General features: G+C 53.5%; 1 protein-coding gene across 1 annotated transcript; it reads right to left on the bottom strand.

Moving 5' to 3' along the window:
* Positions 1–3410: 3410 nt before the first annotated feature.
* On the bottom strand, positions 3411–13535 carry HECTD3 (HECT domain E3 ubiquitin protein ligase 3). Its single transcript, XM_082053878.1, has 21 exons — positions 13106–13535; positions 12863–13023; positions 12375–12467; positions 11965–12100; positions 11391–11506; positions 10987–11100; positions 10557–10639; positions 10025–10190; positions 9465–9546; positions 8360–8542; positions 7631–7683; positions 7237–7301; positions 6698–6801; positions 6253–6372; positions 5815–5904; positions 5248–5454; positions 4730–4859; positions 4361–4435; positions 4046–4127; positions 3861–3932; positions 3411–3606 (listed from the first exon to the last, which is right to left on the bottom strand). The coding sequence occupies exons 1-21, from the start codon at positions 13427–13429 to the stop codon at positions 3522–3524; spliced, it is 2541 nt and encodes an 846-aa protein (XP_081910004.1). The 5' UTR covers positions 13430–13535; the 3' UTR covers positions 3411–3521.
* Positions 13536–13589: the final 54 nt, after the last annotated feature.

Below are 13589 nucleotides of genomic sequence, written 5' to 3'. Positions count from 1 at the left end.
CTGCCCCAGGCAGGCTTGCAGTGGATGGGGAGGCTCTGAGCACCGACGAGGGAGGATGACAGGCTTCCCTGCCCAACAGCAGCTTTATCCCAGCCAGCCATGGCATCCTGGCAGCTGGAGTGAGGCCATGACACCCCAGAATACTGGCAGTGTCACCCCACATCATACCTGCCTGTCACATACCATGGCAAGGCGGTGGCAGAGAGCAACTCAGCTCCACCCCACGCTACCTGAATTTCTCCATGTTGGGCGCTAAGAGCTGCATTTAAGAAAGCAGGAAAACAAGCAGGCTGGCAGAGCTCAAAGGTCCCCACATTCCTCCTGGCAGGTCAGAGTCCAGCTCCATCCCTGCCTGCAAAGGCACAGCGCAAAGTGAGGTCTGACAGCTGTCACCCCAGCAGCGTTATCTACCAACCAGGCGTGCCCATGCCTCACCACAGGGAGGGGACACCGGCCTCGCCGGGAGCAAAGTGCCCTGAACCACGGTGTGAGAGAAATACAAGTCACCCTATAAAACTGATTGCAGAGCTGCTGCAAAGGTTTGAGCCAGTTAATACTGTGAGCAACTTTCATGACAGTGCTTTATGTGCAAAGGGTATCACAGGGCCAATTTCTGTGTCACCTCCAGTTCCCTCTCACAACACGTCTCCCCCACTGTTAACCAACAGAAGGATGCAGGAACCACAGCCAGACAAGACAAAGCAGCAGGAAGGCCAAGAGTAGTTAGTTCGGTCACTTTATTTCAGATCCTATCTGAGGTAGGGACAGACAGATCCTGTCAAACTATTTATAGCTTGCCATATTAGTGAAATAACAAAATCTTTATTTGAAGTTGGCCAACACAGTTGTTCCACCCAATTTTTTAATGCTTGTGGCACTTTTATAAGAGCACGTGCACTTGAACTTTTTTCTTTATCGGTTAGTTAAATAACATGCTGTTTTTTCAGATGTTCCTCGCTGTTTTCTATTTTATTCTTCCCATCTTCTGTCATCATCTTTACTTCATGATACAGAATTTCTGGAAAGAACAAGAACAGCTACACTACACATGCTTTATCAATCACCTGAAGCTATTCTATGACAATTCAGCAAGCTGAAGTCAGGAGAGAGCGCGTGGTTACACAGAACCATCACGGCAATACTCCCCCAGCTCTTCCCTACCCACCCTGTAAAGCTGCAGCTCTGGCACACACAGATGGTTCCTCTCCTCAGCAGCACAGAGACACCAGCACCCTCCCCAGAACGACACTGGCTTGAAAATCAGCCTTAACTGACTTGAAACTGGTTGCCAGGGTGGGGACATGCAGCCTCTGGTTCCCAGTGCCCAGGAGCGCTCCTTTGCCCCGGGATTATGTGCAGCAGGAGTGCTGGGCAGGGACACTGGGCTTGTGTCTTGTCAAGCACAGTAGAAGACAGCTCCTACCCACAGCTTCAGAGATCAGAGGAGAAAGAACGTGACCCAGCACTGGAATAATACCTAATTTGTGCCCCTGAGACCAGCCAGCGCTGATCCAGGCCGAACTTTTCCACAATTTGCTGGGCTGTCACAGCAGAAATTCAGTTTGCGATTGGCTTTAAAACACCACAGATGAGACAGAGCACTGAGCAGAGAGATCCAGGCAAGTTACCAGCTCTCTGTTCCCGGCTCACCTTTGCACAGCAAACTCAACAGCATGATCTGTGGGTTATCTTGGCGTTCCTTGCTCAGCAGCCACCTTTGTCCAGACCCTCTGCCCGTGATCTCAGCCGAGACCTCACTGCAGCAATGGACTCTTCCTGCAACTGGCAGGGCTTTCACAGGTCTCTACACCCGGTATAACACTGCAGCAGAGCTCAATTCTGAGATAACTCCAGGATTTACAAAAAACCTCCTCCGGCAGATGGGACTTCACACCCACCAAGCTGATCATGAAAGGCTTTGCTGCAGAGAAGGGCTGCCAGAAACAGCTTCCCTGCTCACCCTATACTCCTTCCACTCACCATGATGCTGGAGATGGTAGCAGATGCTCTCTCCTGGTCCTACATCCCTTTTAGTACAACCCCCCTCAGCAAGTCTGAGAATACAGCAGTTTCAAAGGAAACTGGTGAAGGGAAGGACTTCATTTACAACTGGAGGCCGTTTCTGGATGACAGACTCCTTCAACAGAGGAGAAAAAGGCATGAAGCGTTAAGAGAAGATAAATCTTAACTCGCAGCATTAGCTCCACTCCAGTGAAGCCCAATACAGTGGCTCTTAGCAGTGGTGGTCCAACAGACCACACGGGCTGAAGATGGAGCTGGGGGTGTAAAGCACACTGACATCTGGTTGCTCACAGTCGTCAGCAATGACTGATCCTGCCCAGGGCTGGGAAGATCAAGGAACAGTTCCAATGGTCTTGAAGCTGTAAAGCTTTCATTGCCCGCTTCTCACTCACACACTGTGTGTCCATGTGCTCAAGGAGCTTCAACCCTTGGTACCCACAGTCTCTCCAGTGCCCTGAGGCAAAGGCTTTCCCTGTCTACCAGAGACACCTCCCTCCCCACAGCAACGGGGAGCAAAGCCTGGTGCTGCCGTGCCTGCTACTGCTCTAACCCCCCCGGTCTGGGGCACAAGCTTGGCCCTGTTTGTGCATCTCCATGAGAACTATAACAGATTAGCTGTAATACTGGCTTTTAGGGGGAAAAAAAAAAAAAAAAAACAAGGCTCAAAGAGCCTGGGAGAACAGCTGCTAGGCCACCAGCATGCCAGATGCAGAACTGGAAGGTTTCAGAACAGGAGGAAAGCAGACAGTTCCCACCTCCTGTTGGGGGGCAGCTCCCCCAGCAGACCCTGCTGTGCAAGGGGTGCAGGGAAACACGGGTGGTCACAGGAACTGTGATTTTGTGAGATGTAAAAGCATGGAAGCACTGTCCTGACAGCACCCGCAGTCCTGCTGTGCAGGTCTGCCGTGACACCTGGTGGCCAGAGGCCACCCCTGCAGCACCTGCCAGCAGACTACCCCGCTTCTTTTTAAGGCTAAATTAAAGATCTCATTTCCATGACCTCAGATGAGAGCAGAAACAGGGCAAGAGAATGGGGTCAGGACACTCCAGCTAGGACACACAGACTCTCTGAGCATCCCTGTGGTGTCAGCAGCAGCTCACAGTTCTGTCCCATGCTGTAACCTGCCATGCAGCTTTGTAGCCCTATTGCACTTCTGTTTGGATTAGAGCACAGCCTGGGAGAAGTGAGAGTGCGTTGTGGAGCTGCAACAGAGACACATGGAAAAGAAACTCATTACAAAAGCCTACCAGACCTTTCTGATATTTTTGGGCTGAGCCAGCGTTTCATTACTGTAATCACATTTACACTCCAAGCTAGCTCCCACCCTCCCCAAGACCCAAACCTCTATGTCCAAAGAGGTGCTGGTGACCACTCCTGGGAGCCAGGCTTCACACCTGTATGTTTATTATATATACACATCCGGGGGGGGACACAGGAACTCCTCCCGCTGCACGGTTTTGTCAAATGATTGTCCATGCTGCTCGGTCAGGCTGCAACATCACTCTTCCCACGGGCTCATATCTGTGTCAATGGCCACGCAGTTATAGGCGGCATAACGCAACTTCTCTTCACAAATCTTGGCTCTAGGAATGGCAGGAGAAAGGGGGAAAAAAAGACAAGGAGAAGTTGCCATTGCTGCATTTGTCAGCCGAGAGGACAAGATGCTTTCTGAGATGGATGTTATGCTTCAACAGCTGCTCACAGAGAGGATCACAGCAGACACAAGGTACAGCTAGGGGCACGTACATGTGGCAAAACGATGGGGCCCTATGGGTCAGCACCAAGGTTAAGAAGAGACATAAGAGTCCCCGAGATGCAAGGAAGCACCAAAACTTACGTGGCATAGTTGGGCAAGAAGAGGGTGCTGGAGCAGGTAGATGACTCTGGCAAAGCATCTGTTGTCTCAGAGCTTGGGGAGAAGGTGACAAAGTGGTCAGAACCAGCGAGGCAGGGGAGACCAGACCACACATTCCTTTGGTGTGCGATCTGTCTGCCTTGCAAGCTGCAGAAGAATGGACTCACCCCATCTTGTCTGGATAGATGTAGATTCGTGCTGGAAGGCGACTTCTGCCAGTGACAAATCTGAGAAAGCGGCTGCGATCCTCTGTGAAGGAAAAGCAAAGACATCAGCAGGCCCTAAAGAGATGCAAGATGCAGTACAGACACTTCCAGGTATCCCCAGCACTAGCGAGCAGCTCCTTTGGCACACCTTCTTGCTTCTTCAGCTCCCATCTGTTCCCCAGGCAGCAACGAGGGTGGTTTCACCCTCCCAGTTCCCAGCCAGCATGCAGGGGCTGTCATGGCACAGAATATGCAGAGACGGAGCAAATCACTCACCATTTGTGAAGTTGTTGAGCGCTTCCCAGAAGTACTGAACACGGGTGTCCAATGGCTCAAAGTCCTCAAACCGGGCTGGCGGAAAGGACACAGAAAAGGAGTTTATATCCAGATCCACATCTCAGCTCCATAGAGGCTCAGATACTGGCAGCCTAGGGATGCCCCAGCCTCTATTCTGAGGCCAGATAGGGAGACAAGGGGCACCCCTGCCCAAATAAGCACCCAGCTAAAGGCAAGAAGTATACAGGTCCACATTCTAACTGAAATAAAGGCCAATATGTGCCTCCCACACCTCTCCTTGTCCCAGCACGGAGAGAAGACAGTCATCTTGTTTTCCAGGGAGAGTTTTCAGTAGAGCCCTTCACTTACTGAGCTTCTTCAGAGCATCAACTGTGACTTCAGGGTCTCCGCAGACTTTTTTTTCCAGCTCCTGCCAGGTGAGGAGGTCAAGAACAGCTTGGGGCACCACCTTCAGCAGCCCACCCTGCATGGCCATGATCTGAAAAGGAGACAAGGCACAGAAGTAGCATGTTGTGTCCATTTCCTTGAGCCGTGGTTGAGCCTATGGACTGGACACAAGCCATGTGGCTGCTCAACAAATGCTCCAAGGAACCCAAAGTGGGGAACAGGATCCCACAACGATGCACCCCAGTTCACACAGGAAGCCGACGTCAGAGCTGGGAATAAACCCCCATGCTTCCCATGTTGCTACAAGCCACTTTGCTTCTCAGCAACTCCATGGGCTCCAGGACTTCATCAAAAAGGACTGCCTACTGTTGCAGTAATAAACACAGAAACGCTGACCACAATGCATTTTACCAGAAACAGACTGGGGGGGGTACATCTCTGTGAACTCAATGACCACTGATGCTACAGGACAGCATTACCTGCTCCTTGCTCTCCTCCAGCCGAGCCTTCTGCACCAGGCGGATGAACTCCTTGCGGTCCTCATAGCGCACCACAGTGTTGCTGCCATTGGGGATCAGCTCCACCACGCGCTGGTCGCTCAGCACCGTCGTGTAGGTCAGCTCATTCCCAAATTTGAACTCAAAGGTGTCTTTGTCCATGACTTCCATCATGTCCAGTAGCTTCACCTGCCCCAGACCCCAACTTGTTAGAGAGATACCCAGTGGGCAGTGGTGTGCTCAAGCCCCCATGTCTTCCCTTCCCAGACAAGGGCTGGAGTGACTGCAACAGCAGCACAGCATGGGATATGCTGCCCTGCAAAGCTGTTTATCAGACCTCAGGGCATTGCATGCTTGAAGCACTAGTCAGCATAGCTGCATCCCTATATTAGCTACAGGATGCATTAAATGCTAAGAGTGTCCTTTTTGTGTGTGTTTCTTTGACACATCACAGGAGGAAGCAAGTACAAATGAGGACAGGGACACAAATCACCACCTTGCTGAGTGCCACAAGGAATAGGACAGGCACAGCCTCCCAGTCCCTCTCACCAGCACGGAGTCCACAGCAGGGAAGTCTTTGCTCCAGCTGACCTCCTCCCCTGTTAATTGTTTCCATACGAAACCAGGAAGATCCAGGACCTGAAGGAGAACAGAGATTTTGCTGAGCCTGCGCAAAAGAAGACATCCCCTAAGATGAAGATAGGGCTCAAGAGTGCAGACACAAAGGAGCTTCCCTGCTCCCCCTGTCCACATGCAGCCCATCATAGCTCAGCAGAGACCAGACGCCCTCTCCCAAGTTCCCAGCAGTATCTCTCAAAACGCAGGCTGTAAGCTCTCCTAAACCCTCAGCCCCAAATCCTGCCAAACACATTTGTCCCAGTGTGTGATCACAGAGCCCTCCCATGCTCCTGTTAGACAGGCTGCAGAAGGGGTCTAACAATTCCCTTTGAGGCAAACCTCCATGCAGGGATGGGGTTGAAAGCTCACCAGAAACTCTTTGCCCCTCAGAGCTGCTCCCATGATCTGCCCGATCCACTCGTACTTCGGGAAGTCTTTACAGGAGGGATTGGGGACGTACATGTCCCTGGCTTCTCCAGTACCATTACCCTGTGAGGCAAAACTCCAAGTCATGATCTCAGCACAGCATGAAGCACCACAAACTCAGTTCCTGCAGTGCCTCTGGGCACTTCTCACAACAAAAGTGGGATAAACCCCCCATACTCCTTGGCAATATTCCTAGTGAGAGGCACATTTTCAGGCATTTGTCAGCATATCCTAAAACGAGATGCCACAAAGCAATCCACCCAACCCTACGTGAGGAAAAGCTTTGGACTAGTGACACTAGGGACGTCCCTGGCATGCAGGGGGACAGGGATAGCACTGCACTGCGAGGCACAGCAACATCTTCCTCAAACACCTCAACACACAGCACCTGGTTCGACGTGCGCACAAAGAAGGGCAGAGGCACAGGGGTGTCGGCCGAGCTGGGACACAGCTCCTCTGACATGTCCGCCAGGCTGTCCCGAAAACCGCCACCTGCAACCCCAAAAGAAAAGCGTTTTTAGTGATGTGAACTCCCTGTGTGCCGATCCTTAGAATTATGAAGCAAAGATGGGGAATTCCGGCCCAACCTGGCCCAGGGCCGAGCAGAAGGCTCCTCTCAGAGCCTTATGGCACCCAAGGAAATAAAGACGGGAGAAGTAACATCCCTGCCTGGCCTGCAGCAGAGTCAGAGGGAGCATTTGCACTGTCAAAGCTCCTGTTAGCAACTCATGAAGGTCTGGTCCCCATCCCAGTAAGTAGTACCCCTTACCCAGGACATGGCCATGGGTAGTAGGACAAGGCAACCTGCCTTCCCTATCTCCTCCACAGGCAGTAACACTGGGAGTAAACGAGAGCCCCTGTAGCAACAGTCATCCCATCAACCCCCAGCTCTGCTCCAGAGCAGCCCTTGCCTCACACAGCCCCTACCTTGGTCGATGATGCCCTCTGCGATGAATTTGCACTCCCACCACTGGTCATAGCGCAACGGCCACCTGCGGAGAACCAGGCACTGCCTGAGGAACTGCTCAAAGCCAGGGAGATGCTGGGGAGGCAGCAGGCACAGCAGGGACACCAGGGGACCAGGGTGGACCAGCCTGGACTTAGGAGGGGACAAGATCTCAATCTCCAGAGACAGCTGCATCCTCAGTAGGAAGGTGACACCTTGGGGAACAGGCCCCAGTCCCAAAGCTGAGCTGGCTCCTGCCCCAGTAAACCCTCTCCAGAGCAGAGGACACACACAGGCTTCACAAACACTCTGCTGTGACAGAGGACACAGCTCCCAGGGCTGCATTATCCCCTCCCTCCCTCAGACACTGCTTACCTGTAATCTAGAGACTTTTCGAACTTTTCTGAGGGTTTCAGGCCTTCATACACCTGCAACAACCAAAGAAGATCAAGGCTGGTTTTCCTTCTGCAGGGGAACCAGTGCCAGGTAAAGGCAGGAAAATGGAAGAAATCTGTTTTGCCTCAAACCTTTAAAGACTGACTAAAGATGATCTCTAAATGGTCTAGGAGCCCTTAGCTTTCGGAAAGGGAACATAAATTACAGTGTTAGCCACTATGGAGCTTTCTGACCTCAAAGGTACACTGAACACATATCAAACCTCACAGCAGTCTAGGCTGTTTGTGCACACACAGAGCAAGAGATCTTTTGGAGACGGGGGGAGAATGATAACAAGATCAGCATTGCTGTAAAACCACAATACAGGACTATATGCAGCTGCATTATTATTGTCACACAATAACTCTTTGCTGCCCTTTAGTGTAATGAGATTGTTATGCTCTGCATTAGCAACATGCCACAGAGAACATCCAGGATAGAGCAGAGAGTTCAACTCAGAGATCCCAAATCCCTCCTAGATGTTATTCCTGGATATGGGATCATCAGCACATGTAACTGTAGAGCCTATGAGTCACGCAAAGAGGCCTTGAGGACTCAGGTATCTCCAGCTCCATGTTGTCCCTTCCACCCACCTCTATGTGGTTAATTTTGCTCTGGGGGAGTGGGGTATCGCAGAACCAGCAGGGACCCTTCCAGAAGGGACAGTACCTGGGTGAAGACAGCATTCTTGCAGCTGGGGTCCAGGGCAGGGTTGTCTCGGTGCTCCATAGCCAGGCGCCGGTTAATATAGAGTCGCGGGATGAAGTTGGGCTTGCTGGTCTCCGAGTCCTTCAGACACTGGGTAATGAGAGCTGTGCGCCTCTTGGACAGCAGCAAGAACTGCTTGATGTGCTGCCAACAGGTATGTTCGAAACATCAGAAGTGCCTAGTGTCCAAAACATGTCACCTACTTCCTACTGAAGCCACTGCACTGCCAGGTCTCCCGCCTTCCCAAGGCCACTGCCATCCGCACGCAGTCTCAACAATATTTGCTCTGCCTGATCCACTGCCTCTGAAAGACTTCACTTTCTGGTTTAAGCAAGATACTGAGCCAAACGTGCTCTCCATCAACCATCATCCGATGCGCACACTCCAGCATTACTTGGACTCTCCTTCGCTCTCACCAGAACATTGGTCTTGCTATTCCTTCTATTTGTAATCAAACTAAGCTCTTCTAAACAAACAAGAATCTTTGGGTCTTATGCTGAGCTGGCACAGGAATTACAGTGCTATTCAACACCAGGCCTGGAAACACAGAATGCGTCTAGCCCAGCAATGCCCAGCACATTTCAGGAGAGGATGTAAGGAAATCAAACTGGAAGAACAAGCTCGGTCTTATGCGAAAGATGAAAATCAGAAGCTTCTTAAAGCCAGAAAGAAGTTACTGGTAAAAGCCTCGCTGTTTGGACACAGCCAGCTTCAAAACTGCTGGCAGCAAGTGCAGGAACAGGGTGTCCTCGGCAGAGAACTCAGAGGGGATGTGTGTCCAGCTCACATGCCCAGGGCTGCCATGGTCCAAGTCCTTTTCAAGGTGAAGTGCTTTGGTGTGATTTTACTTGCTACCCCATAGTTACATGTTTCCACATCAGTGTTTTAGCAGGAAACCAGTCTCCAAACAATATCGCCTTTCACAGCTTTAAGGACCTGAGTTCAGCCAGGTATTTTCCTTGAGCTGCTTTAAAGGTAACGAGCACTGACTGCCTCCTCTGCCACAGCCCAAGTGCAATCGCTCTGTCAGACTGAGGCCCCACAAGACACAGAGGGAATTGCTCACCTTCAGTTTGCTGAACGTGCCCACAGTGTGGTCCCAGGCTGGCACCAAGTGATGCAAGACACTGTCCAGGATCTTGATGAACCTAAATCCCAAAGGAGAAGGTATTGCAACACAGGAGGGACAGGGATCTGCATGAGCATATTCCAGACCAGGCACCCCTGGACACGAGCAGAAAAGCAGCAACTGATCCAAACCCAACCCCGGGTGGTCTTTTACATCACAGGGTCTTTGGTACTTAATTCCCACTCCATGGGCACTGTTGTGACCACCCACCCCTCGCAATGGACTCTGCATGCACCTGCCCCACACAGATGTGCTGCACTTGCAGCACACAAAACACTCGGAACTTGAGCTGGAAGATTCCTGTTAAAGTGCTGGGTAGCTACCCCAGAGAGCCCACTTTGCTCCCAAATGACTCTGCTATTTTCTCCAGGGTCAGGGATGCCTGTCTTGAGAGGACTCACACAGCTTTACAGCTTCCAGCCACACTCATGCTGGAGATGACACCAATCCCTGCAGGCAATGCCACCCCACTGTCTGTCCCCACCTCCACACAGTACCTTTGAATAAGCACGGCCCGTCGATACAGCAGGTCAGGGTCTGTCCCTTCTAGGCGAGGGTAGCGCACTAAATTGGGCAGCTGGAACATGTCAGCACTAAGCCCCAGGTCCCTCTGCCGGGAGGATTTGATTTTGATGCCTCGGAGGCGAACGTCAATCCCATCATCTGTCAAGGGAGACCAGAAATGATATGCTAGGACCATGAGAAAGCAAGCCTTCCAGTGTGGTAAGTCTGCAAGTGAAAGCATTAGGAATGTGACCAGCTCCACCAACTCTGGGGCTGGGCACCGAGAGCCAGAAATTCCACTGGGAAGAAGAAGCAGGAGATTTATAAGAGAAAAAAAAACCCCAAACAGTTGAAAGTTGAAAAAAATGGGATGAAAGTAGAGACTCTGAGCACCTCCATCACCCTGGAGGTTCCCATATTGTCTGAAAACAGCCCGCAGGATCAAGTACAATCCATGGGAACAAACTCTTCTTGTACAGTATCTTCCAGGTGCATTACGGACGTGGCCATAACACCCAGCCCTACCTCTGCATTCCACAATCCGGATCTCGATGACAGGCAGGTGTGTTGTCATGTCCTCAAGGACGCACACATCCCCAATGTAGCTCCTACAAAAACAGGACAGACAATGGCTGCAGAACTGTTCCCTTGCCCACCCTGCCAAAAATCACTTGGCCACTTTTAAGGGAAGAGGGTCTGCATCCTTCAGAACTACAGCAAGAAGCCAGACCCACTTGCCTAGAATGTAGCCCATGCTGAATGCCTGAACCTGCTGGTGCCTCAGGTCTGGGCGACCTGCTTCTGATGGGTGCCAAAATCACACCAGGAGAGCCCTGATGGTTGTGCTATCTACTATTGTAGGCAGAGTGAACCCACAGCTCAGAGATGGAAAATGCCTGTCCCTAGGCCCTGGGGTCTTTAAGCCCTACTGCCCTCCCCACCTCCATCCACTCACTCATCAATGCTGACATCGTTCAGCTTCTTCAGATTGTCCCCCTCACCCCCGTACACGGCGACCCGCTTGGGCATGAAGTTCTCATCAGTGGTATCCACTGTCAGCAGGAGCTTCCTGCAAAAGGAAGTATGGAATAAGGAGAAAGTAGCTCTGCATCTGAACACGCACTGCTGCTCCCCCTCACAGCCTGGCCACGCTTGTATCAAGCATACGCAGACACTGCTGGGACCCCCAGGTATCTGTGATGATGCTGGCTAAGACCCCTTCAAGCCCAGAGCCAGAGCAAGGGCCAAGGGGCAAGGAGGGCTGGGCAAATTTGGGCCACAATGGACTCATGCAGAGAGTGGGGGCTGCAGGGCCCACCCCACCTGTGAACCAGCGCACAGCAGAGAGGTGACACTCACTTGACAATGGTGCCTTTCTTCATGTTGAGCCGCACCCAGTGCTGGCCCTGGGACCCGTCACTCTCCCAGTACGTGTCGGCGTGGCTGTCGGTCAAGCATGACACATTGAAGTCCTCCTGCAAGAGGGCAGTGAATGACGGGAAAATCAGATGAGGGTAGGACTAACTTCCCCTTAGTGGCTACTCTCATAATGAATCACAGAGCCAGAGGGCGTCAAACTGGCCCGTTCCCTTTGCTGGGCTGTGGGTAGACCTAGGGAATACAGAGTGCACAGAACCCTGGGGCTGACCCTTTGTGGTGCTCTGAGGTCATACACACAGTGCAGAATACCCAACCCTTCCTAAAATCAGCTTAGTGTCTAATATTAGCATTTGCTTCTCAGACCGCAGCTGCTCCAGGGGCCACACTACACAATACACTGCATGATGCTCCCCCCTGAGACCAGGTTTCTCTCCCACATCCTCAAAAACAGTCCAGCCCAGAGCATCACACCAAGCACCACCCACACTCCCCAGTCCCATGGCACAGCAAAGCTGGCCCAGCCTTCTCCCTTTATCCCCCCCATGAGACCCACCGTGTAGGATGAGACATCGATGCTGTCCACATACTGCTTGACACTGCCCAAGTTCTCATCCTCCTTCCCAATGTGATCATACAGGAAATGCACCAGGTCTTCGTCACATTCATAAGTCCACGTCGGGGGCACAAACCTATCAAGGGAAAACGGTTAACGGGTCTGGAGAGTCAGGGACAGGCCAGGTTAACAGGTCAGGGAAGGCAGGTCCATGCCCAGCTTGCCTTGGTCTTGCTCTGTTTCCTGCTTTCTGCAGGCTTACCTAGGCCAAGTCTGCACTGAGCAGAGCTGATCCTCGCTGCCTGTCACCCCACTCCTCCCCCCAGTGTACAGGAGACGGCTGTCTGAGCAGCCCAGGAGAGGCAGTGGCTCGCACCCAACCACAGCAGAAGTTGGGGAACAGCACGTACCGAAGCTTCTCTACTGCAGCCTCATCCTGCTCCAGGGGTTTGGGCTTCGCTCCGAGGCGCAGGGAGTATGTCAGATCCACCACCTGCTCCCATCTGAAACAACCCAGGGAAGGGGAGAGTGAGAAAATCACAGGAAAAGGAGATGGTGGTCAAGGAAGGGGAAGATTAAGGTTTAAAGCCCCACTGTCCTCCATCCTCCACCACCTCCAGCATCATCCACCACCCTTCCCGTTCTGCTTCTTCCAGCCCACACCCCACTGGGCAGATGATGAGCGCAGTGACCAAATGAAACCCAGGTAACTCCACACCTGGTGTCCCCACTGCCCCGCTGACACGGAAGAAGTGGCCAAGCGGGCTGGGGGTCAGCGCAGCAGAAGCCCAGGCAGGGTGAAGGGCCGCGGTGAATGGGTGTGGGAACCCCCTGCTCCCTGCCGTGCAGGGGGGAGCCGGGGAGGGCGACCTGGGGGGAGCGAGCGGTGGCCCCGCACCTGATGACGGGTTTATAGTCCACCCCAAAGAGCTGCTGCTGCCGCTGGATCCGCTCCGTGGACTCCACCGGCACCAGCCGGTCCCCGCCGTCGGCGTGTTTGCAGACCAGCACCCAGCCCTCCTCCAGCTCGCAGCCGCTCCGGTACTCCTCCAGCTGCTCCTGCGGGACACGGCTCGCTCAGCGGGCGGCCCGGGGCCCTGCCCGGGCAGCGCAGGCCGCCGCGGCCTCCCCGCGCCGTTACCTTGCTGAGCTTGACCCAGAGCCCGGCGCCGTTGCAGTACTCCTCGCCGGTGGCGCGGAGGCAGCCGCCCTTCCGCACCTCGATGGTGGCGCGGGCCGCCCGCTTGCCGCCCCGCGCCGGCCCCGGGCTGTCCCACACGCTGAGCAGGCTGCGGGCGGCGGCGCTGCCGGCGGCGGGGTCCTTGCAGATCTTGTACTGCACCTCCCGCGGCACGTAGCAGAGCGCGGCGGGCAGCGCCTGGGCGCGGCGGAAGCACTCGCTGCACTGCAGCAGGAACCGCAGCCGGCCCAGCACCTGGTGCGGCGCCTCCCCGCCCGCACGCATCGCGCACCGGGCACGGCGGGCAGCGGCCGAACCCCGACTCCGGCGGGGTCGCTACTCGCGGGTTTACGGGAAACCCCGCCCGCTGACAAGGCAAGATGGCGGCGCCCAATGGGGCGGACGTAGGGCAAGATGGCGGCGCCCGTGCCGTGTACGAAGGACC

The sequence above is a fragment of the Streptopelia decaocto genome (assembly GCF_964273445.1).
Source record: "Streptopelia decaocto genome assembly, chromosome: 5".
In the NCBI taxonomy this organism is placed as follows: Eukaryota; Metazoa; Chordata; class Aves; order Columbiformes; family Columbidae; genus Streptopelia; species Streptopelia decaocto.
The sequence above is the reverse complement of the archived record's forward strand: the minus strand, read 5'-3'. Positions and strand labels throughout refer to the sequence as shown.